Source organism: Folsomia candida, unplaced genomic scaffold, assembly GCF_002217175.1.
Source record: "Folsomia candida strain VU population unplaced genomic scaffold, ASM221717v1 Fcan01_Sc052, whole genome shotgun sequence".
Lineage (NCBI taxonomy): Eukaryota > Metazoa > Arthropoda > Collembola > Entomobryomorpha > Isotomidae > Folsomia > Folsomia candida.
The window spans coordinates 23,583-49,360 of NW_019091244.1; the positions used below are offsets into that span (position 1 = coordinate 23,583).

Here is a 25,778-nt window from a genome sequence, read left to right on the forward strand (position 1 = left end):
ACAAAGAGAGAGATTTACAACCGATATTGTCTTAAAACACAAAATCTGACATGATAATATTCGCCAAAGACTAAACCACCGTATTTGCTTGATTTATGATAAAGAATACAGGAGTGTTTCATCAAACTGTCCAGAAGTACTGTTATTATTAATTATGTACCCCGTCTAAAACTAATTAGGCACCTAACTACTGACACCAAGCTTATACAATATCCTTCTTACTATTCAAGATAAAGGACACGGTTAGATAATTATTAAAGTCAAACATAACCGAATCATAATTAGAATGTCATATCTAGAAACATTGTTCAAACCTTCGTCATCCTTCCTTCCATAATAAATATTTTCTATTTGTCTTTACTAAGACTAATTTCTAACAAGGAAATTCTTAACCCCCTGCTGGTCTATATTGTTTGCCCTGTTTCTCATAAAAGTCCGCCTTTCCCCTTGGATTATGATACATTGTTGTGGTAAAAGTATCTCCCTCTTTTCGATACACAGGCTGCTGGTTTTTCTTCACATTTTCAAAAATTTCGTTGAAAGCCTGTTTCACCTCTGGAGCAGCTTGGTCCTGTATCCCGATTTTAATCTTCATATTGTGCAGCATCTCATTTCTAAACTCCATCTCGGGTTTGTACTCCAGATAGAGGGGCTGCCCAGGGAAAAGTTTGTCCAACGTTTTGAGCTGATTTTCAAAGTACCAACTGTAAACCGAGTTAAGGGACTTGGTCATGGGCTCAATATTTAGCCCATTGGATCCATCCCCTCTCCCAACTTTTTCTGGGTAGACATGCCCAGCTATGAATTTCTCTGGTTGGATCTTGTCATCCAATAAGGCGAAGGATTGGGCTTGGTTTTTGACTTCTTCTCGGATAGCGGGGGAAGGTTTGGTTCCTACTCCGGGAAGAATGATGACGCCTTCGACCGTGTCGACACGAATTTTATTTGCGACGTCGTTGACCAAGTTTTTCCGCTCGATTTCGGCGAATTTGGATTCTTCCTTGTTTACGACAGAATCAGGGCCTGGTTCGTCCTCGTTAAGTGTTTTGTCTGAACCATCTTCTACCTTGACGCTCTTTCTTAAATCTTCACCAGCTCCAATGAACAGGTTAGAAGTTGTATCGCTGGGGTATCTGCGTGCAAAAATTGAGTTTGTACATACATACGTATGCTTACTAATAACTTTAAGCTATCAAATACAAAAAAAAAATCATTAATAATATTTGGCGTAGAAAAGGACGGTTTTGAATTATAAAGGAGTAATGATACGAATAGTAGAGGAGTATTCACACCTAAGGGGAATTCAAAACTTTGGGAATGCACATCCGGAAGCAGAAACATCTCCGTAAGTTGGGTTTGTCAGAAAAAAATAAATTCTCCACTTATGTACCTGCTGCTTATCCATTCGTTTCTTCCAGCAATTCGTTCGAACGCTTCCGCATTGTTGATAACCGTAGCAGCTCCTTCCCGTCGAAGTTGGTTCGGGTCAGTACTTCCGCCAAGGAGTTGGTTTAAAGCCTCATAACCACAGTCACTTGAACCATCGGGAACAACGACTTTGGAAATACCGCCCGATTTCGTATCCATTATATCATAATGTCCGACTCCGACTTGTCCTGTTATATAACAATTACTGTACAGAATCTATGTCGCGTGAACCAAGTTTGCCATATTTATTTACCTGTCAAAGGATCAACCTCCCCTTTATTGAAAACTAAAATAGACGCTCCAGAAGCCCGATCCTCTTCCGTTGGGACATAATCAGGTCCCACAATCCGAAGATTAAGTCCATGCTTTGTTCCCAAAGCTAAAAGAATGTTGGCGTCTGCCGGTCCACCAATAAGTATTTCGCTCGCCATTAGCTTAACAGAGTCCGGCAGTCTGGAAATGTCCACATTGGAATCACTGTCTCCTCCCTCTTTCAGCATATTCAGTAACTCGGCAAAATTCTCTCTCTGCATCCAGGCTATCGTGAACTGCTTAGCGTTTGCTTGTATTTGTCCTGCCACGGTATTCTGCATCGGCTCACCTTCCACGCTCTCTTTCGCGTCGACTATAAAGTTCTCCTGTGCCCACTCCGAGACCGAGGAGACCGCCTTTCCCACCAAGTATGACGACACAGGAGCAATCAGTTGGGATTCAGAAATACGAATAATGTGATCTGACAACGAATCGACCACAGTTTTCAATGTCATGCTGATATTTTCAAGTTCAAAACGGGAATCTTGACTTTTGTTAATTTTATGGAAGAATGCCGAAACACTAGCTTTTTCATCTGTAGTTCCCCAAGATAAGGTGGAAGTCATTATAAATTTGGTGGAGTGTTCTGTCACTGAAATTTCCACGTGGTCCCCAACTTCTGCGGCATCTTCTGGACTCAGCCCCGCGTAAAGTTGTAAAAGTTTCGTCGGGCTTAAATCAATCTTCATGAGTCGTTTTAACACTTCTGAACAAAATGTCATCATAGCGTAACCGATTTCCTTAATACCGTTAAGTACCGTGGTGAATCTTACAGCTTGAGCGGCCAGGTTTGCCAGCCAGTGTCGCGAATTCGACAAGACTCCTCGAACGAGAGGGAGTCCAACGGATTGCCAGTATTTCGCCCACACCGAGCCGGCCGTCATTTCTGCCAGGGTTGCTAATATCTTGGATTCCAACATTTTTTTATCAACCGCGTATAGCAGTTTGGACAAACGTTGTAGTTCTGAATTAGTGAAGAATCCGTTGGTAACATCTGTCTCCACCTTGTCTATAATCTGTGGCCTCAGCGAAGACATGGCAAATTTTCCTAGTTGGTCCATCCCGTAGTTTCCAACTTCTCTCAGTGCAGCTTCTCCGACACCAACGCAAATTTGCTGCACAGCAAGGCTTCTCAGGTTGTCACCAGCCACTTTGATTGTGGTATTGAGGGTTTGTTTAGTTCCCTCCATAATTAATGATTTCCCAGCTTGTTCCGCAGCCTCTTTCCCAACCGATTCAACTACGAGGGTCGCCCCTTGTGCTGCATCCTTAAGGGATGACAACCCCATGGATATTACGGAAATTGTTAAACTTACGGCTTTCTGGGTCCCGTAATCCTTCCAGCTAAACTGTCTGTTGGAATATGCTCGATAAGCCGTGAATATGTCGGCTGATCCCTCCGTAATGAGCGACATGCCAACTGTGGCCCCAAATCCTGTGGCGATTAGTAAACCGCCACAAGCTATTTGAGCCGCAGCGATTACCCCGAGACAAGCAATGCTAAACCAAGGAATTGGGGACTTTTCACTAAACTCGAACAGCAGGAGGAGACCGCGAGACGCGGTTTCGGACAATTCTTGACCAGGGAATTTATCCCCCCCGGCAAGGAAAAGTTCGAAGATTGTCTTTACCTTCCGCAGTTCCATGTCTTCTTGTTCAATTCTGGCCTTTTCTATGACCTCTTTTGCCTTTGAAAGGGATAGGTTCGGAATCGAAAGGTTGAACTCGAGGGAAATTTCACGCAATTGTTGTATTACCCCGCTAGTGTTTGGTAGGTTGACCAAATTCCCACCTAAATTTTTGATAGTGACCACACCTGATTTAAAGGAGTCTTTTAAAAGGGTCTGATTTGTCAGAATATCATGCAGCTTAAGGGTAGAATAGCAGGGAGTCACTTTAGCAGGAGAAGCTTGTTTGACAGTTTCTTCCATTTTGGAAATTTTATTGATAATCCACTCAGCTTGTTCTATCCTTCGCGCCAATTTGGTTTTTGTATCAAATGTGAATACGGTTTCCCGCCTTATTAAAGTTGTCGTATCCGGCGGCTTATTTATCCCACACAAATAGGAAATTCGATTTCCATTATCTAGAAAATCCAAAGTGGTGGCCGCTACTCCATCTGGTAGTGTAAATTCAAGTTTTTCCGCCACTTCTGAACAAACGGAAATTGAGCTCAGCTCACTCGTCATGTTAGGCAACAATTCTAGAACTTCTGAAATCGAAAGGTCCTGAATCTCCAGATCCATCTCTTGTTTCTTGAATATTTTGTAATTTTCTTCGTTCCCTTGACGGCAGACCAGGTTCCAAAATCTACTTTGGTTATCGGTTGGAATTGATTCCAAAAACTCTATGGCATCTGGGACTGTAATTTTCTCCTTTACTTTTTTGACGCCAGTTTTCAGTATTTCTAACAGGTCAACTCTAACATTGTCTCCTATGAAAAACCGGGTAACGGCGTAGGAACGTCTCTCATCCCATCCTTGAAGGGTGAGAATTGCTTCATTTGTTGTCAAATCGTGAACTAGTATGTCCTCACATGTCAATTCCAACAGTTTGTCCCACCCCAGGGGGCCGCATTCGAGCTGAACTCTTGACCACAACTGATGGGTGGCTTGAATTGTATTAACGGCTTGATCAACCGCTCCGGAATCCTGGGATAAAGTTAAGCCTTCAAACTTAAGGGTGAACTCTTCAATTTCTTTGGAAAACTGGTGTAGATTCTCTTTACAGGTTTCTTTTGTGCTGTCGGCGAAGTTCGCGGAGAAATGGTTAAAGAACTGATTTTCACCCTTGGCACTTTTACCTAAGATGTGTATAGGTCTTAAGGATCGTTTGGTTTGGCTCATTGCTGCATCAACAGAGTTTGAAATAGACCCGAGAATGTTCATTTTTGTTGTGAGTTGTTGTTCCAAACCACTATTTTCATCGGCGTGGCGGTTTCTCAGCAAGATCTGGGCCGTGCTTAAGTCTGATATTTCCGTTTGGATTTGGGTGAGAGCATCCTTGTAATATTTGATTGCTTTGGATTTGTAGTTGGATTCGTGCCTGTCACTTAAGATAAGGCCAATAGTACCTGTCGAATAAATATTAATGATTACATTAATTGAAGTAGTTCCAATTGTGTATAGGTTTTCTAAAAATATCTAGTCCTCCTTTCAGAAACATAAAATTATTTAATCTAATATGCCAGACGACTTCAAAAAGACTGATTCTGAATATCCTCTGAATACAAGGACACCAAAAAATCATTCATTGCCTCACATTTCAACAATTTTTTCGCTTACTTCCTAGTAAAAAAAATTCTGGCTAAGTGACCCAAACCTTTGTCGTGGGTAATGTAGCCTACGTAAAGCTAGCTTTTGGTAAGCCACCAAAATCAACTGAAACTAAATTTTCATAACTTCTTAGTCAACTATTCACAAACGAATACCGACATCGACATTATTTGACTCTGAGTACATAGATGCGGATCAAACTTATTTTTATTTATTTTCTTATCTCCTTAACTGACTCACCTTTCAGCAGCGCATTTCCAAGTCCCAGCAATGCTCCCGAGCAAAAATCCAGGTCAAGCCTTGCAGCTGTTACGTAATGTCGCTTAGCTTCTGATATATAACTGTGAGCTTTACCATCTTTGAGCATATAATCATTCCCAATAGCGATGTGGTAATACGGACTCTTTATGACTTTACAATGATCTGATCCGGCCCTCATACAAAAATCCCGCTTCACCAATAACTCAAAAAACGTGTAGTAATCAATCCCACTCGTCGGTGGAATACTGCCATCTTCCATCTGTCTTAGAAACAAGGCCCATCTTTCTTCCACAGCCTGAAGTAAATTCAACTCCAACACGGACAACACGGACAATTGTTGAGGGTGTTGAAGAAAATCCAAATCTTCTTCTAATTCGTCTGCATCCTTTCCAAGCAAGAGTGTAGCTCCTACTCTTCCTACAGCCCCAAGAAGGCTTTCCCTCTCACGCCGAAAAATCATACGGATCTGTAGCAGTAATTTGCAGAAACGGGTGAAGCACTCATCCTTTGCTTCTACCAAGGGTAAGGATTCTTCCAAAAACGATGTCAGTCGATGGTCATCGGCCACGTCGCGAAGTTCCCTCATCTCTGTAGCGGATTGCCCTAAGTTGGTAAGCGGGAGTGTAGAAATTAGTTGTCCTGATCCATAATTCCCTTGCCGGGATGTTCGACCGAAGGCTTGCTCCTCAACCCTGACATTATTTGGAAGGAATGTGAGACAAACATGGAGTCCGCCATAGGGCTCGATTTCCCTCGTGTTAATGTCCGTTCCTCTCCCAGCTAGGTTGGTAGCTATGAAAACCTGAAATTGATTAAGTCAATTGTATTATACATACTGAACATTGATTTATGTCCCTACCTGCCCCGGCAGAATTTTTTCAATCTGCCGCTCCTGATCAGAGTTATTACGAGTGTAGAGGCGGATCCCATTATTCATTGGACAGTACTTGCGAACTGCGTCGTGTATTTTTTTGGCGTCGTGAATTGTTTCGCAAATTAAGAGGGCCCCCCTTTTCCTAGGAGTTCAATTAAAGTATAAGGTGTAGATATCGCTTTCGATAACAAGTATACGACATACAGTCAAGGAATTTATAGTTCAACCACTCCAGGGTGACGCTCAGATTCAACTCACTATTTCGAAACAAGTAAGCATGGTTCAACTAATCGTTTTAGGTATTATGTAGGAAATTTAATGGGCTTTCAGATGCAATAATCATTTTCATGATATTTTGCATGCTTACGACAAAAATTAATAAATAGTACTAATTCAGTTAAATCGACCGGAATTAATTATTCAACCGATTATTAAATTATTTTTTTAGAATTTCTGTTGGCTCACAAAATTTCGGATTGCTTGATTATTTAATAATCACTGGGTCCTCACTTAACAGATATGATACCTTCCACATGTCTTGGCATCGATTCAACCAGTTTTTGAATAATTTCCGTATCAAGAGAATACCACACCTCCAAAATACCGGACTTGAGCCATTCCTTATTTTTTACTGGAGTCTTTTTTACATCTGCCTAAACTAACTAAGGAGGAGAGACCCTCAACATGTCATCTTCAGATCTTGATGCACTTTGGATATGTTAGAGTACCCCATGAGTCTACTAAAACCCTGAAGTGGTTTGATGCCATGGCCCCATTTGCGCCCGCCACACCCACTCAAAGGTGTAAAAAACACGAAAAAAGCCCTGTTTTCATGTACTTCGACTGTCACCAAAAATCCAACTTTGCTCGGATTTTCGTAAAATTAACATTTTTCGGATCCCAGATACTTATGTGATCATATCCAGTAGCCATCTCAACTTTTTTGAAATTTTGAAAATTTTCGAATAATTCATGAGCCGTGGAATGCCCAAAAATTTCGAAAATTTCAAAAACGTTGAGATTGCTATTGGCTATGATCGCACAAGCATCTGGGATCACAAAAGTGTAAATGTTATCAAAATCCCAACAAAATTGGATTTTTGGTGGATTTTTAAAGTTAGTAATTTTTGTGGTTTTCATCCCTTTGAGTGGGTGTGGCGGGCGCAAATGGGGCCATGGCATCAAACCACTTCAGGGTTTTAGTAGACTCATAGGGTACTCCAACATATCCAAAGGGCATCAAGATCTGAAGATGACATGTTGAGGGTCTCTCCTCCTAAGTCACTCATAGGCTCAATGCGATTCAAATCCTGTGATTTTGGAACCCGTTCCAGCTTTTGAATATTTTTTTCTTTGAAGAAATTAGTCATAACTTTATAGGTGTGCTTGGGATCTGAATCCAGCTGAAAGATAAAACGGCGCCCAAGGCCATTGTCCCTCGCAGATTCTAAAATATTCCGATCAAGGAAACCTCGATGCATCTACTCATGCATGTTTACGTTGACGAATTCAAGATTTCCAACCCCTTGGGCACCGAAGAAAGCCTAAGCCATAACCAGTCCACCTCAGTATTTAACTGGTTGGAGTTATTTAATTTGTTTTAGGGCCAATTCCGTCTTTCACCTCACTTTGTGATGTCCGTCTGATCCAAAATGTTTGACTTTGGTCTCGTAAATAAGCCCAAATAATGGATTTCCAAAATGATACAGGTTTCGAAAAATGCTTTCTTGCACACCCTGATCTTTTTACTTGAATCTTTTAGCTGATGTAAGGTTTCTTCGGTGCCAAAGGGGTTAGAAATCTTGAATTCATCAATGGAATTATGCATGGAGTGATTAATCAAGGCATCCTTGATCGGAACATTTTCGAATCTGTGAGGAAAATTGGACTTGGGCGTCACTGTATCTTTCAGCAAAATTCAAGATCCCAAGCACACCTCCAAAGTTACGACTAATTTCTTCAAACAAAAAATATTCAAAAGCTGGAATGGGTTCTAAAATCAATGGATTTGAATCGTACTGAGCATATGAGTGATTTAGCTAAGACAGAAGTGAAAAAGACTCCAGCAAAAAATAAGGAAGGGCTCAAGTCCCGTATTTTGGAGGTGTGGAATTCTCTTGACACGGAAGTTGTTCAAAAACTGGTTGAATCGATGCTGAGGCGTCTGGTAGCTATCATATCTACTAACAAGGGAATATACCGAGGTGTCCAACGAGTTAAGGGTCGACACCTATACCAAAATGACAGAGAAGCGTCGTCGTCTTCAGAGATTTCAAATTCTTTCAAATTTTGAAAACATTTTGAAATTTTGCAGAAATTTTGAGAAAGTTCTGAAATTTTGAAGAAATTTTGAAATTTTGAAGAAATTTTGAAATTTTGAAGAAATTTTGAAATTTTGAAGAAATTTTGAAATTTTGAAGAAATTTTGAAATTTTGAAGAAATTTTGAAATTTTGAAGAAATTTTGAAATTTTGAAGAAATTTTGAAATTTTGAAGAAATTTTGAAATTTTGAAGAAATTTTGAAATTTTGAAGAAATTTTGAAATTTTGATAAAAATGTGTAGAGGACATGTTGTCTTCAGAGATTTCAAATAACTTCCACACCTATTTTTTCAAAACTTCATAATTTTTTCAAAATTTCAAAACTTTTTCAACATTTCAAAACTTTCTCAAAATTTCTTCAAAATTTCAAAATGTTTTCAAAAGTTGAAAGAATTTGAAATCTCTGAAGACGACGTAAAGACGATGACACTTCTCTGTGGTCGACCGGATCGTTCAGTGGCCGACCTCTCCCACTGGCAAACGGATGGTCATGCGCTCGTCACAAATATCGTCACCACGTGACGAAAAGTGAATTTTACACGGAAATTCCTCCAGTTTGTTTAACAAGTCATATATTGTGGTCATTTTGGTATAGGTGTCGACCCTTAACTCGTTGGACACCTCGGTATGTTCCCTTGTAAGAGAGGACTCACTAATTATTAAATAATCAAGCAGTTAGAGATTTGTCAACCAACAGAAATTCTAAAAAAAAACAATTTAATAATCGGTTGAATGATTAATTCCCGTCGAATTGACTGAATTATTACTATTTATTGATGTTTGTCGTAAGTATGCAAAATATTATGAAAGTGGTTATTCAATCTGAAAGCCCATTAAATTTCCTACATAATACCTAAAAAGATTAGTTGAACCATGCTTACTTGTTTCGAAATAGTGAGTTGAATCTGAGCGTCAAAATTCCTTGACTGTATATAAGAAGTACCATAACTTACCGGGCAATTTGGGATTTCACACTGGTCACAATTTCCCCTAACCACATCTCTTTAGTTGGCACCATTATATCAGGATATTGAGCATATCTTTGGTAATGGGTCAGCGGAATGTTTTGACATTTGCAGTTGTACAATGAACTCAATATTTCCCGGGTTGTCGTGGATCCAAGCGTTCCTAAATTCGCAAAACTTTTACAGGCGATTTGAAATGTCGATTGATTTACAAAACCGTGTCGTTAAACTTACCAGTTAGTCCTACAATATTACTCCCCCTAAACTCTACCCCTTGTCCTGCATCATGACTCTGAATATACCTTCGAAATAGGGACATATTGGAGAGAAAGTTGGTCGTACATGTTTCCGAGGTAAGCCTCAAATCATGTTTGAGTTGCAGAAATTGATGTAACCCATCACTCCATGATGTAGACCCTTGAACTATCCCCGTCGTCAAATAGTCCACCGGGAGGATTTGACCATCTTCCACGACGTAATGGACATTCTCCATATAATTGAAGGCCAGTATACAATTGTCTACCCATTTGGGGATTTGGCTGGATACGAAGCGCCTCAAGTGCTGGGGCACTTTTACCACAGGCGGGATCTTTTTACTCCCATGGTCCTTCTCTTTCTTCTTCTGGAACCCTACGACTTCTTCCACGTAATTGTGCAGATGGTCTTTGATAAAGGAATCGATATCCCGTACAATATGTATCCCTGCTTTTCCCAATTCCCTCCCATTTTGAATGTACCCAACGAGGTCCTCAACTTCCATCGTGTTTCCAGTCGATGCATCCGTAAAGAGAAGTTTAGGAATCCCTCCTTCACCGGATATGATGTAACCTTCCACATAATAAATGTTAGTTCCAACTGTAAATAGCTTTTTTTCTATAGTGAGCATCCGATGCCAGACGAGGTGGTAGATGATTTGGAGCAAGTCCGCACCCGGTAGGGGGGATGAGAGTCGGGCCAATTTCGACATGTCGTCAACCAATAGGCTGTCCACCTAGATTTGTTTCCAAGATAAAATTATGTCAAATAATGCCACAAATTATGTCAAATAATGCCACAAATTATGTCAAATAATGCGTGATTGAATTTCAAATTTAAAACGCTCAGAACCAGTTTCCGCGTTGTTGTTCTAACCTCATCCACAATGGCGAACTGCGTCGTTCTTTGTCCCATTGTCCCCAAATTGCTGTACGAATGCCGTAAGATGTCAAATTGAAATTGAGAAATTTCTCCGTACACAATATCTGCTTCATAGCAAGCTTTGAATCCTGTGATGTACAGTCCAGTATCCCCATTATGGCTGCAGGATAGGCCAAACACGGAGAAAAATTCGGACCAGGATTTAGCATCCCTTTCAGCTAGGACTGGGCTGCTTGTGTACACGTCGATGGTCAGTTGTCGAAGGGCATTTATGACTGCGAGTATGGCTACGATTGTAGACTTTCCGGAACCCGTAGCAATTTGGAGAAGCGCACCTGGAATTACGTTTCCCTTACATTATTTATCCTTCAGTTTTATGAATTTTAAGTAATCAGTCAATTTTGGATAATTACGGATTTTGGAGGCAAGTAATCATCTGCAAGAATTAAGCACAAGAAAGTGGTTTCTTGAAGATGTCTATTTTGACCCGTAAGAAATATAGGCCGCAAAAAATGCTTTTCGCCGCTATACATAGTTCATAGGTAACAGAACCATGTAGCCCCGATTTATTACACTTTGTTGTGGTCTCCATCATCTTGCATTTCTTACAGCTCTTTGCTCTGCATTGCAAGATATGCAAAAAGAAACGCGCTAAAAACGAAGACTGTGCTTATATTACAGGTGAACAAAGGTCAGGGCTGATCCTATGAAAACCCTACCCGGACCTGCCCAATAGGGCATAGGGGAGGGCGGGCTTTTAATGCGTACGGCCAGTGAAGTCCGGGTTTTTAAAAATGGCAGGCTTGAACAACTCTAGCTTATAATCATAATGTGAAATACCTACCTTTCAATCCTTTATTAACGCCACAGTATATCGACAGGATTTGGACGTTAGTCAAGTGGAAGTTGGAATGAAGGTGGAAGGCCCGTTTGCAAACGGCGACAGCCTCCAAGCAGAATTTATCATCTGTTAACTGAGTCCCTTGAGCGAACCGAGACTTGACCTCAGTAGCCCACCCCTTAATTTCTTCCCTTTCCCAGTCCACTATTTGTAAACTAATGCTTGGGCAGCATTTACTTGTGAATTCTCCCGACTGGATCTTTTTTATTGTATCGGAAAATTCTGCCAGATCCTGAAGTTGTGGTTGCCCATCACAAGTGACTAGTTCGGATAGCACTTCTTCTGAAGATTTAAGGGAGGATCCGGGGCGGAAACTAGTGGAAATAATTTGCCGATTTAGTTCTGTCACCCAATCCTTCCAAGGGGTTTGGCTAAGTAGTTGCTCCACGTTAAGTTTTGCACAGGAGTCATAGTCCACAAGAAGGCGGAGGACCTGCGTCAGATTTATTACAATCAGTGAGAACCGGACAAACAATTTGCATTTATGGTAACCGATAAGAGAAAGCTATAAAATGAGGTCATATTCCAAAAATAGGATCCACATATTTTGCATCCTGTGAGACACTAGATGTAAAACCATTTTACATCTTAAGCACTCTAAATAAAAGTTGGAAAAAAATAACACGAATCAACTATTGTACTAAATTAACATAGGTACACAAGGTTGTACAAAAATTGAACAAACATGGGCAATTGTTACAACTCTAGGATGAATTTTAGCCTAATCAAGGATTCAAAATTAGCTAGTAAATGAAGTTTAAAAAAATCGCAAACTACCCATTTTATTTACAATTTAACAAAAGTTCTCAGTGTGAAGGTTGACTACAACACCATTTGCTTTAAAAATGCATGATATGATTTAAGTTCGTCATTAATTTAACCTGGAGAAAAACATGGAAAGGTACGATTTTGCTAGAAAATATGGAAAGGCATGATATACATACATAAGCTAATATTTCTGTGGAATATTAGATATAAATTACCTGTAACAAAGCCTCCCCTTCCCTTGCATCAAATCTTTCTCTTATCTTCAGTAGCCTCATCAATTTGTCGAACGGGGCTCCATCTTTGTGAAGCTTGACAATATAGCCACATCCCCTGTTCAAATCTTGCCGGGAAAGTGAAACCCTTCCGCGAAAGAAGAGAATAAGTGTTTCCCTCTCTGCCGTTTTTAGTAGCTCCACCTCACTCTCACAGTTCCCCCATTGACCCACTCTTAATTTTGACAGGTTGGCGCTATTCTCCGTGAGTAGTTCCGACAATTTCTCAAGGACTCTGGGATCTCCAATTTTTCCAGTGATTTTGTTCAGCAGTTGAAGTGTAAAATTATATCCCAACTTAGAAATCAATCGAGACGTTAGGTGGTGGGAATTTTCAAAAATCCCGCATTTTTCATCCAGCTGCATTTGAATAACCGCTTCCTCCATTTTTGGCTTCCAATGCATATATCGCATTCCATAGTAGGTGTCAATTACCTTCGGGTCTAGAATCAGGAGCTGTTCCACCACATTCAAAAATTCCGCATCCGTCAAGTAGTTGGATTTTGCTTCGTCCCTTAACCAGAAGAGGGCGTCATGCGTGCTTTCCTTCTCCCAACCGAGCTTGTTGCCTAATTTATCAAGGGTTTCTAGCATAATGATTTTCTGAGGATTGTTTTCTGGATCTACAATTCCCCACACTAGGTCTAAGAGGATAAGTTCCTTTACCCATTGGGAAGGTTGACTTGAGAATACGCCATGATCAAAGTTGTTTACTGACGAAAGCGTTATAAAGATGGACATTTCAGCCGGTTTCAAATTGCCTTCACAACACTTCCCAAAAATATCGAAGGCTTCCCCGCCATGTATCAATTTTCCCGACTCCAACATCTTTTTCGAAGTGATTTGACTAAAGGTCTGGAGATCAGACGGAGTTTGACAATACTTTGAGCTTAGTGACTTGAAAGCCATCCTTCTTATGGTGGAGTCATCACTGTACAAATTGGCTTTCAAAACGCCCCATCCCGCTTCTGGTAGGTTTTGGCGCTGAGCAAGAATAGAAAGGCAATTTAAAATTCCTTGACGTTCGTGGTAGTTGATGGAGTGGCGAAACTTATCTAGGAGCAAATCAGCCATTTTGTCAAGTTTGTTTGTATCTTTGGTTGATTTCAAAATTCGGCTGAACACCTGGAGAACCTCCCAAGTTAGTTGGGACTCCTCTTGGATTCCGTCCAACAAACATTCCCCTGCCTTAATTTCCAGGTCATGATGCACCTCTCCCTGTATTAGGAGGGAGGCTAGGACTTTACAAAATAGGTCTCTTATTTCCGGGAACTGGTCAGATTTTTGAATTAGGAATTGAATCGTGTCATCGTCTGCCTTGAATCCGCAGATTAGTTTCTGTTTAATTTCTTCTAGAATTTGCTTCACCTCTGCTTCACCAGCTTCGGACAAGTGTTCCAACCGTATAAGAAATTTAGTCCTGTCTGAAATTTTGTGATTTAAGTGAGAAAGAACGAATTTGCTTGCAGGGTAAGTTTGTTCCAACATTTGTATACTCTTCTCTCCAAAATAGTTTGGATTTTTCTCAATAAAAAAATTTCGTACAAGGATTTTCCTTGTTAATTCTTGGATTTTTGGAAAATACGAAAAATCTGCGAAAACTCGTACAATCCTTGTAACCGTGTCTTCCATTAGGGAGAGGTTTTCTGGGGATAGGTCGTCAACCACTGTATCAATCCAAATGAATATTATTTCTAGAATTTTTTCCGCCTCTTCCAATGTCATCCTGGAAGAAGAATTCAGCAGCCTAAATATGGTTCTATTTTCAAAAACGGAGGTAAATCCCTCATCGGATTTAACTTTGCTCCAAAGTTCGTGAATGAATGTAAACTGATCTTGTATTGCTAATAAATTTGCGAGGGCCAAGGTCTGCCTCTGCTCTTTCCCAAGAGGTGTGTCCCCTTGCAAGAAAAGGTTCACGTCTTGGAATGCTTCACCCAAAGGGTCAAGATAGTGCAAGGACTCTATCAGCTGATTGAGTTGGTTGTCTTCTAAATATATTTTTTCTGATGAGTTTCTCAGGATATGAGAAATTCCTTCTATTGCTAGAGAGACTAAGTGCTGTTGATTTTGCGGTAAAGTAAATACTTTGAAAAATGATGGCAGTAAGCTAGTTTTTCCCCCATTGAATTTTACAGAGGAGACGAGGGCAGCTAGCAGCGAAGACGTTTCCTCTTGGCGGTCAGTTTTAATAAATTTGTCAAAGTTTTTGACTAATTTGTCCACGGTTTTGTCACTAACAGGGTATTTTCGCTCAACTAGAAGTAAAATGAAGGCCAGCACTTCGTTCCATCCTGTTTTGTCAGCATTGCGTCCTTCCTCGAATTCCTTCACGAGCAAGTCACCCGCATCGTCCGGTAGTTCTTGATTATTCCGCAAGAGGGACGAACACAACCTGGCAATTTTGGGTAATTGCTCCCTAAAGGTTAGCACACTCGAGCAACAGATTGTTGACACATTCCTCATCACGTCTTTTGGTAAACTGTTTCCATATTCGGATATGGATGTAAGACAACTTAAATAGCTTTCTAGGTTGCGTTTGCAGTGGAATTCGGAAAATGTTGTAAATCCCAATGAAGAACATGGAGCCCCATTTCCCAACAGAGTTTCAACTTCTGTCCATATTTTTTTGTCTCGAGGATTATCGTTTAACCTCAGAAAACAAGTATCCAGCCATAACATGGAGAATACTTTGGACGGCAAATCCTGGTTGTCATTCCCCTTCATAAGCAGACTATACAGGATTTTGTGCTCTGAACCTGATAAGGACACCATCTTGGAGCAAAAGTGTCCCAAAACTTTTTCAGACGTTGGTTCTCCGTTTGCAATGACGTTGCAAAAGATCGTCTCGCTGCTGGGGTTGCCATTTTTGCCATCAAGATAAAGTTCAATACGGTCTAGAACATTGGATGGAATTACCCTATTCTTCCCAAGTTTTGAATAATCCTCCAAAATCTCTAATGCATCTTTAATGTATTTCTCATTGCCAGGTAGAGACAGGAGTTTTATAAGGTCCCAGATTTCTTTTTCAAACTCCGTGTTTGGTTTGTTGGCTTCCAATTTTACAATGCACATCACCCCGTGGTTAATTTGTCCCGCGAAATCAACGCCGTCTAGAAGTTGTTGGTCTAACGAAAAATGAGAAACAACCATGGCCAGCAGCTCAGAGTCGATTGGACTTTCCGATGCTTTCGCCAGTTTAGCAGAACCCAAAGTTACTGCGCATTTGCAGTGTAAGCGGACATCCCCAACGGAATCAGCTGTTAGGGAGTCTAAGGATTTCAGCTCGTTTACCTGGAGATATCTCTCCACTGCGAGGCAATGAAGCAGTTTCGAACACCGGATACGTGTTTGAACATCTCTCCCAGTTTCCAATGACTTCAGCAGGGTTGGGAGGACAGTTGCTATTTCATCATGGTTGTTTTTCTCATCTATTTCGTCCTGATTTTCTTCTGCTTCTATTTCGTCCAGATTTTCGTCCCCATCCACTTCGTCCTGACTATCTTCCACTTCTATTTCGTCCTGATTATCTTCCGCTTCTAATTCCTCTTGAGTTGTATCCGCTTCTATTTTCCAACAATTTAGGATAGTGGATGCTACAATGGCGGACAAAAAGTCGCCGTTAGGTAACTCTTCTTCATTCCCATCACCATAATTGTTTTCGGGTAATACAGCCTTATCTTCTTCCAATAGGAGTGGCGCCAAGGTTTGAACATGATTAATATATTGATTTTCACTCGCGTCGTGGAGGTAGGAAACCGTCATAACTTTAGCGGTCTGATCGCAGAACTTAATTAATGCCATTTCGCCAAGGATTTCTTTGTATTCGTCTTGGTCGTAATCGTCATCAAGTTTGAAGTTCGCCAAGGACTTGATTACTAATCGGACAACTGTCAACTGAAAACCGCCATCGTCCTGGCCTTTTTCGTAGTCTAATAGTTCGGCCAGAAAATCGAAGGGGAGTCCAGGTGTTGAGTTGTGATCGACATAATTCTCCAGAATTTCAAGGAATTGTGATCTTTTGTCCAAGTCAATGTCTTCATGGTAGTAATCTTCAGTAATACAAATTTTCCCAATGGCTTCCACAACCTCAGAGTCAAACAGAGCTTCCACCTGAAAAAATTATTCTTCAAATCTCTTCGCATATGTACCAAGTATGTATGTAAATTTGCAACGGACCTGGTTCTCACTCAGAGATTGGAGACTAACATATTTGAGAGCACTTTCCATCTCCTTCTCCCCTACACAGGAATCCTTCAGTTTGTCCATTGCTATTTGGAAGATTTCTTTCGCTGCTTCACTACTGTTGCTCATTTGTGAAAATATTTCAAAAATCAGGTCCTTCTGCGCCTTTGTACACTTATCCAGCCGTAGATGGGCTTTAAGGCAGTTTTGTGTCTCTGTCGAGAAGTACGAAGAGTCCCTGACGACGCATCGTTGCACAGTTTTAAGTACGTACAGATTATACTCGGACTCCTGATCTTTCCCCATGCTTTTGAGGAATACTCTGAAATGGTCCTTTTTAATTCGTTGGCGTTGACTGATGTGATATAATGCCTCAGACAGAAGGAGGAGAACGGTTGACCTGTTCAAGCATATACACATTCTGTTTAAGAGAATTGTCAAAACTTTTCAAGGTAACTTAAGTAAATTGCGTTAACTAGTAAGTTTAGAGTTAAATGTCCAAGATTGGACGATTCCAATCTTGAATAGCCTGGAACAGATTATAGTTTGAGCTCGAAATTCGAGGGCAGGCAGGTTTCATACGGATATTTTAGTGAATTAAAGTAATCATGCAGGTCTTAAAAGTGACAATATGTACTGTTTGAATACCCTAAAAAATCAAGAAAAGCTATCGTTTGTATGTACTATGTAGGGGGTCGAACTACTCATTACTAGAGATAGTCCAAACCCGCGGCGGTAGCGCATTTAAGGCTAATTGCCGACTGAGCTATCGTTTAAGAAGATCTTCTACAAGGACGATCACCACCGCCCGTCATATGTCTCTATCAATATTTAATTTGAACTGAGCTTAGAGAAACAAATCCATAGATCCGCACTACTCCTAAACATTCAAGAATTTTTGAAGGTTTAACACTGTGCAGTCTTTCCAGTCAATTCACCCTTTTCATTTACCTAATGATTTTAGAGATGATGGTGAAAATTTGTTTTTTCTAAACGGATGTGTAATTCTTTTTCTAGACTTTATAACTTTGCTAATTACTATATAAATGTTTACTGATTCAAAGGCATTGCGACAAATACAAGTTCAAAGCTATTAATCTATTTAGCCTGTCAAAGTATTAGTTAATTTGTGTAAACAAACCTGTACGATAATGTGACATGCGCCCCCTCTATCTTGTTGTACAGATAAGTTTGATCATCGTTTGAAATTGTTTTGCCACCCTTCGCCAAATCGCGTAGGTTTTCCACTTCGTAGTATGTAGTTCGATAAAAATAGGTGTCGCTACCAGATTTGGACTCCTCTATTGATGGAAGTACTTCCCGTTGAAAGGAATGTTGTATAGTTTTGGCACGGGCATTCAAAGCGTTGGCAAGGTTCAGCTGCGTAAGCGAAGTTTCCTCAGAGGACGACTCTTGTGTTCTAGACGTAGTTTGCTGCTGTACTTTCACTGCATGTGCTTTCACCTGAATTAGAGAAAATAACTATTTTACACAACTCTTGAAATTTCCCGAATTGCTCCATAAATTAAGGAAGTCTCAATGCATTCTAAATTCATTCTAAATACATTCTAAATCATTGATGTCATGAAATTATTACATATGAAAATATGTAAATTTAATAATGTTTTATCCATCTTCTCTTTAAACTAAAATACCTACCTGATTCGTCGGAGTGGATATCTTCTTGAGACCACCAGGAGTGGCAAACTTGTCAAAAATCTGATGCTCCTTTCTCTCACCAATTTTGTCTTGCAATAATGATGATCTTTTTGCTTCAGTGGTCACACCTTCATATTCACACCCGGGGGTTCGGTATTGTTCAAGAAATTCGGAAAATTCTGATCTAGCATTTTGACTTAGTTTGGACGAAGACTGTTTCACGAGATGTTGCAGGCATTGAAGGAACCCTGGATCCACATTTGCTTTATCAAATTTCCTACAAAGGATTAAGCAAAGTTCTGTTTGGAGTTGAAGTTCCGTTTCATCATTGGATTCGTCAGGATTCTTCAAACTTTTGAGTAATTCCAGGAGTTTTTCGAGTTTAGAGAATGTGGGGTTATGCTGATTTGCGTATTTTATAATTTGAGCAAGAATAACTTTATCCCTTGGAGATGATTTATTCAATTTATCAAAAAGAGGAATATCGAATTCTTTTGGGAGACCACGTAACCTGAAATTATAAAATAAAAGCATCTTTTACTTAGCTGCAGAAAATGAAATCTCACTGTGTCTTGGATATTCTCATTTTTTTGAATAAACCATGTTACACTCTGAAAAGCTGTGGACGGGGTGCCGGGTGTCAATTATCACCCGTTAATACCACTACATAATACTTGAAGGTAATAACCGGTAATAACTTATTGTTCTTTTTGAATAGCTGTGAAAATAGTATTGGGGCAATACATATGTATAAAACAAGGTGGGGCAGGAAGCACAGTAATTATGAAATTTATTAGTTATTTGGCATTAGAAGGCGATTATTAAGGGGTGAAAGCCCTTTATAAGATCGTTATGTCCGTCTGTCTGTCCGTTGGTCCGATAACTTTTGAATGGAAAGACATAGAGGCTTGAAATTTTGAACGTTAACTCCTAACGTCAAGGGACAGGACGAGTTCGAAGATGGACACTGTGACATCGTCACCTGTGACGATGACGTCGTCATAGTGACGAAAAGTGACGAAAAAGTGTCTCGTGTCAATTTTGACATGTGACACATCATTTTTAACTATTTTTCAACGAGGAATTCGAAAATTCGTGTCATTTTGCACTTGGACGTCACCTGTGACGATGACGTTGTCACAGTGACGAAAAGTGACGAAAAAGTGTCTCGTGTCAATTTTGACATGCGACAGGTCAGTTTTAACTATTTTTCAGCGTCGAATTCAGTGGTGACCTCCATTTTGACCTCAGAGGTCATCTAAAGGTCATAGAGCATATGAATGTCCATTTAACAGGAAATTTGACGCTGATTTCAGTGGTGACCTTTATTTTGACCTCAGAGGTCAGGAAAGGTCACATAAGGGTTATCAGCTGTTAAATTTCACACATCTGAGACACAAACATTGAAAACACGTCAGATGTGTAAATTTTAACAAATTTTCGAACATAACATGAAATTCACTTTGACGTTTAACACACTTCTTTCACCCCTTAGTTACATGCGTTGTAACGGTTTATTTACATTATGGGTAATGTTAAAACTTTAATAAGTTCATTATTGTAATGGTGTCACGAAAATTTTTCTCCAATATATTGGAGTTGTAAATATCCAATAAACTTTTAAGACATTTGTCCATCCAAAGGATGAGTTTCGCAGTTATTCACCATATATGTAATAAACCGTTACAACGAATGTAACCAAAGGGTGAAAGAAGTGTGCTATCCGTAAAATTGACCTTAAAATGACATTTCATGACCTTTGACCTTGAAGGGTGTGACCCACAGGGTCCATCTTCGAAGTCGTCCTGTCCTTTGACGTTAGGGGTTTACGTTCAAAATTTCAAGTCTCTATGTCTTTCCGTTCAAAAGTTATCGAACCAACGGATAGACAGACAGACAGACGGACGTAACGATCTTATAAAGGGCTTTCACCCCTTAATAATTAGAGAGGCGATTAATAATTACCTTTCGGAACCCTGACTAGAACCAGTGTACTCCCGGGCAAAAAGGCATGCCTGCCGTAAACGTGCCGTAAATGCCGTAAATGCCGCACGAAAATCCATGCCTTTTTGCCGTAAATGCCTTTTTCACAAAAAGGGGCAAAACGATACGATACTTTAATACAAAACAGTTTGATTGATCTTCTAGTCAGTAAATAGTTAAAGCTAAATCTGGTATGCAGATTTATGTGTAAATTATTTTACTTGAATTGTAAAAGTTATGTACATAAATATGTAAAGATGTACGCATACATGCTTACATATTTATTTACTTGTACATATTGGTTTTAAATTTTTTAAAGAGGAATACTAAAAGTATGTAGATATTGCGTTTCTTTAAATCTGGTTGGTCTCGAACGTTATAGTAGACAGTAGCTACTTAATAACAAAACAATTTAATTTTGAAATACAGAATTTAGTAATAATACGTGCTTTACTTTGTATTAAGCGCACAGATTTCAATAACTTGGGTAAAATGTCTCATAAATTGACCATTGATTTTAGTTTACGGCATTTACGGCACGTTTACGGCAAAAAGGCACGGTTTACGGCAGTCCGGCATTGAAAAGGCATTTACGGCAAAAAGGCATAATTTTCGGCATGCCTTCTTGCCAAATAGCGAACACTGACTAGAACGCTAAAATATAATGCTTGCATGCATCCTTGCTAAGTAATTAGGCAAAATTGGCGTGGAATTATTTCAAGTTACCTGCATAAGTATCTTATCTCTGTTAAATTGTCCACCAATTTCTGAAATCCCTTGAAATCCGAATAACGGCGGACTAGTTCCTGATGAATTTTATCCGGGTCATCCAAGGGGTCCGGAAGGGATGAGGTTGAGGCACCCATTGCTCATCTGGAATCAAAAGTTACAAAATATGTAGTACTTAAAATCTACATATGTAATTGTATATGGTTTTGGTGTTGAATTGAATTTTTCAAGTTATTCACGCTACTGGAAACATACTTATCAGAACGTACACGAATATTAATGCAATTCATTATTAAGTAGCGCAAGCTAGTTTATGCGATGACTTAGTCTGTCTGTCTGTCCGTCTGTCCGTCTGTCCGTCTGTCTGTCAACACGATAACAGGAGAACGGAACGAGATAATCGAAATCGGTTTTCGCCATCATACGTATGACCCTAGAGGGAGGATCCCCTATGCTCTTGGGGCCAGCCGGACCACACCCCCTTTGCGCCAGCGGGTGTGGTTGGGGCAAAATGAGATTTTAAGAAAAATTGAATCTAGGTATGAATTGAATCTAGGTAAGTGTTCCCAAGTTGTGTCACACCTCCTCGCGCCCAGTGGGTGTGGTTGGGGCGAAGTGGGTGTGGTTGGGGCAAAATGAGATTAATACAAATATTGAGTCGAACATGTATGACATATGAAACACTAAGATTGATTCTTTAATTAGAATTAATTAGGAAACAGTAAAACAGGTAAAATGCATGATTTTTCAGAGTGGCAAGATAGAATGAGGAAATCGCAATTATTTTGTTATGTTAAATAATTCAGATTCGGTAATCTTTGTTTGCGTTATTTTGTATCGAATTCTCAGCATTCTTGCGCTACTTGGGTACCCTGCGTTGCCGCAGTTTATTTACGTAGAAATTTGCAGAAATATAATACAAGATACATATTAATACTACTTTAAGCTCTCTATCAACTCCGGATTATTTAGTACATAAATGCGAGAGCAAAATAATTACAAAACCAAATTCGAACGAGCTTTGACCAAAATTGTAAATATCATAAAGAAAGCATTTAAATTGCAATTTTAGCCTCCAATTTGTACAGTAAAATACCGCGGCCTTAATGTTATTACGACTGCTTGCTGTAAATACATACTAAAAATTACGAAGCTTTAAAATCAGGCACATCAAAATCGTTTAGATACTAAATTTCATACCGTTGTACTAATCCTAAAATAAGTTAATTCTTCTATTAATTTTAAAATGAGCAAAGTGCAAAACTAAAAGGGACGATTTAGCGTATTTGAAAATTAACGAGAGACTGCACTTAGCTCATCATAAAATTAAGTAGGGGCTGCATTTAACTTATTCCAGAATTAGTAGGACGATATTGCATTAGTTTATCTATTCATTAATAAATCATTACCAAAAGAACCGAAGAACGCAAGATCCCTGCAACATCAAGCATTATGGTAGAATTTTCTTTAAAAGTCTATTTTTTCAGCCAATGCTATGCAATGGCATATGATATAATGGCATATGATATAATGGCATATATTATGCAATGCATAATAAGCACAGTCGGCCACTTTAGCGAGCATCAAAATTATCAAGGAAAAGAGACTTTTAATTTTTTAAAATTCTACTATAACCAGTTGTGAGGCTTAATTTTCACGTTATTTTACGAAATAAATATATAAAGGACTTTCCGAGCAAGACACAGAATAAATATTACTCCTCGAACCAAGTCAGACATGCGAGTTGTTTACATTGCGATGACTTCAAGGTCAATTCAACCATAACCATAAATCAGAGTAAGTACTTCGTTGGTTGCGAATCCCCCACTCTACCCAGTAATGTATGTACATACATATATAAGATAAGTCTTATATCTATTATCGTACTAACAATGGAGGTCTCCCAACGTATGCTCACAGATTTGGACCAAACTAGTGTCAATCGATCACAAATATAATTAGTATGGAATTTGCAAATAGAACTATCTGCCAATGCACAGGTTTTGCAAAGATATTTGCTTCCAAAGTGGGAAAAATGGGCAGCAAATTTGGAAAATAAATATTTGCCAGCCTTTGGGCACGTTTTTCTATCTTTTAAGTGCAAATATCTTTGCAAAACCTGCGCATTGGCAGATAGTTCCACTTTCAAATTTCATACTAATTATATTTGTTATCCATTGACACTAGTTTGGTCCAAATCTGTGAGCATACGTTGGGAGACCTTCATTGTTCGTGTGAAAATGAATCGAACCAAGTTACGATTCAAACTTTTTACTTTAATTGGCTTCATTGTATTTTATCGCTCGTTGTTGATAATTAAGGTAATTATACCTACATATAGTGCAGAAAATAAATGATAGACTTTGCTAAATATTTAAAATGCACTAAATATTGCGAAGATTAATCCTGAGTTTTCGTCGTTAGAAACTCAGCAACAAAATAAAATTTGATATCCAGATTTGTTTTGGCTTAAAAAATGAGTTGCAAAAACTTGCTAAGATTCATTGGTGGTTTAACTTTGAAGAATATTTTTTCCAAAATTTCTTTAGATCTAACACGCGAAATCAGGATGGATCCCCCCACCTCTCTCCCGTGACTAACTTTAAATGATTTCGTCTCAGTTCGCAAAAGAATATGTTACAATTTATGATCATGGATCTCATACATATATCAAATGCCAACCTAAGCGGTTTTCAAATCATCGCTTAAATAATGTATCGGTGCATATAAAAAAAAACGTGTCCTAAATGTCTCTAGATTACTGGAGCGTAATAATTTGTCTTAAGAACTTCGAAATCCTACTTTTGTAACATTATATAATATCAATGAAAACTCTAGAAATAAACGCAGCAAAATATTTCTTTATCCCATCAATATCTTTTGTGAATAGTACGACAAACACCGCAATTGCTGGAATCAGCATTGTTTAAATAGATTAAGACTTACCTAAGAAAGTTGTATGTATCAAAAGACAAAAGGACAGAATTAAATCAAGACTGGTTTACATCATGAAATTCATCCCGCAACTGACTCCACCTTGGCCAAATTTACTTGCTTTTGGCACAATATATGTAAGCTGTCCTGAATAAATACTGTGTGAACATAAACTATCACATTATAAAGCATCACAGTGTTTTAAATGTGAGCCGCACCAGGACTGATACATAAGTGGAGACAGGGCAAATTCCTTGAGTGGTGGTGGTGTGAATGTGGAGTTTAATCTGGGTAATGTGTGTTCTGCAAAACATCGCATTGACATACTTGAAAAGTTTACTTTATGTAAGCAAAAAAAACCTCAACATATTGTATTACGAAACAGTAAGATAAGATAAATCCAACATCGGACCATTCTAAATACCTTTCAAAACAGGCTGTAATTTATATGGCTAAATTTGCAGTGTACGTATATTTTCTTTTAGATGCCATTAGTAAATAGTCTTCTTTTGTTTTTTCATCTTTACCCACAATTATAAAAGAAATTGTTTATATTTCTTCAAATGTGCATCTTTAGATTACCAAAGTTATTGAAGCTTATAAAATACACAATTGTTAAAGTCAATAAAGCTGTGCAGAGTAACATATACCTTTGTTATGCTGGCAATAACCATACATTCACTGACACGTATAAAAGAATTACAGACGTAACTGAAGACTTGAGTCTGAAGTTGTGGTGCATGAGTGAGTCATTCACTGGTTTTAATGTGGTCCACGAAAACCCATTAACAAGATACATACCTGAACTAAAAGAGTAGTTGTTCATGGTTTACATAGATGGTTGAGAAGGAGAACCGATGACATCATTATTTGTCAGGGATGATAATGAGCTTGCTTAGGACGAATATTTACTTAGAGACATATTGTTGCATTATAGTAATTCTAACTAACCAATGTGACGCTTCGTCGTAATTTTAAAAGAACCTATGTGAAAAAAATATATATATTTGAAATACACATATCGTCGTCCTAATTCTAAAATGTCCTAAGTTGCATCGACGCTAAATTTTAAAAAGTCCTAAGTTAAATCGATCCATAATTTAAAAAGTCCTAAGCTAAAAAAATATTCTACAAAGGCCTATCGTCCACCCATGTTACTCGCAGTATTTATACATAACTAATAACATGGGTGGACGATGGGACTTTTTAGAATATTTTTTTTAACTTAGGACTTTTTAAATTATGGATCGATTTAACTTATGACTTTTTAAAATTAAACATCTATGTAACTTAGGACTTTTTGAAATTAAACATCGATGCAACTTAGGACTTTTTAGAATTAAAACGATGATATGTGCATCTATAATATAAACATGAGAATTAGTGCTGGAAAAAATATTGCTGTGTAATTCGGAAAAATAAGTAAATTATTACAAATTATCTGTATTAAACTCGCTAATTTGTATTTTTTCTAATTTCTATTTTTCTTATGCATTTTTTGTAATTTATATTGGACATCACGTGGTCTTTCTAAAGTTAACACAAGACGTCACATGGGCTTTTTTTAATTAAGAGCAAGCCGCACATTTGTACATATAAATTTCAACGTGCTCTCACATAGTGTTCATGGGAATGTACGAGTGATCATAGTTCGTACTTTTTACTAATCTTAAAATAGCAAAATCGCCTCTCCAATAGTTGAAAGAAATACATCATTTTAGTAAGCCCAAACAGAAGAGTAGAAATTGTTAAAAATTTTCATAAGTTCAACGC

General features: G+C 38.7%; 1 protein-coding gene across 1 annotated transcript; it reads right to left on the bottom strand.

Annotated features, from left to right (window-relative positions):
• Positions 1–116: 116 nt before the first annotated feature.
• On the bottom strand, positions 117–24,199 carry LOC110862262. The gene is made up of 15 exons (XM_022111440.2): positions 24,018–24,199; positions 21,069–21,215; positions 18,360–18,870; positions 17,842–18,164; positions 16,695–17,100; positions 12,459–16,628; positions 11,419–11,908; positions 10,569–10,909; positions 9,672–10,428; positions 9,426–9,600; positions 6,136–6,292; positions 5,256–6,078; positions 1,682–4,813; positions 1,391–1,616; positions 117–1,133 (listed from the first exon to the last, which is right to left on the bottom strand). The coding sequence occupies exons 2-15, from the start codon at positions 21,206–21,208 to the stop codon at positions 389–391; spliced, it is 12,396 nt and encodes a 4,131-aa protein (XP_021967132.1). The 5' UTR covers positions 21,209–21,215; positions 24,018–24,199; the 3' UTR covers positions 117–388.
• Between the last annotated feature and the right edge of the window lie 1,579 nt (positions 24,200–25,778).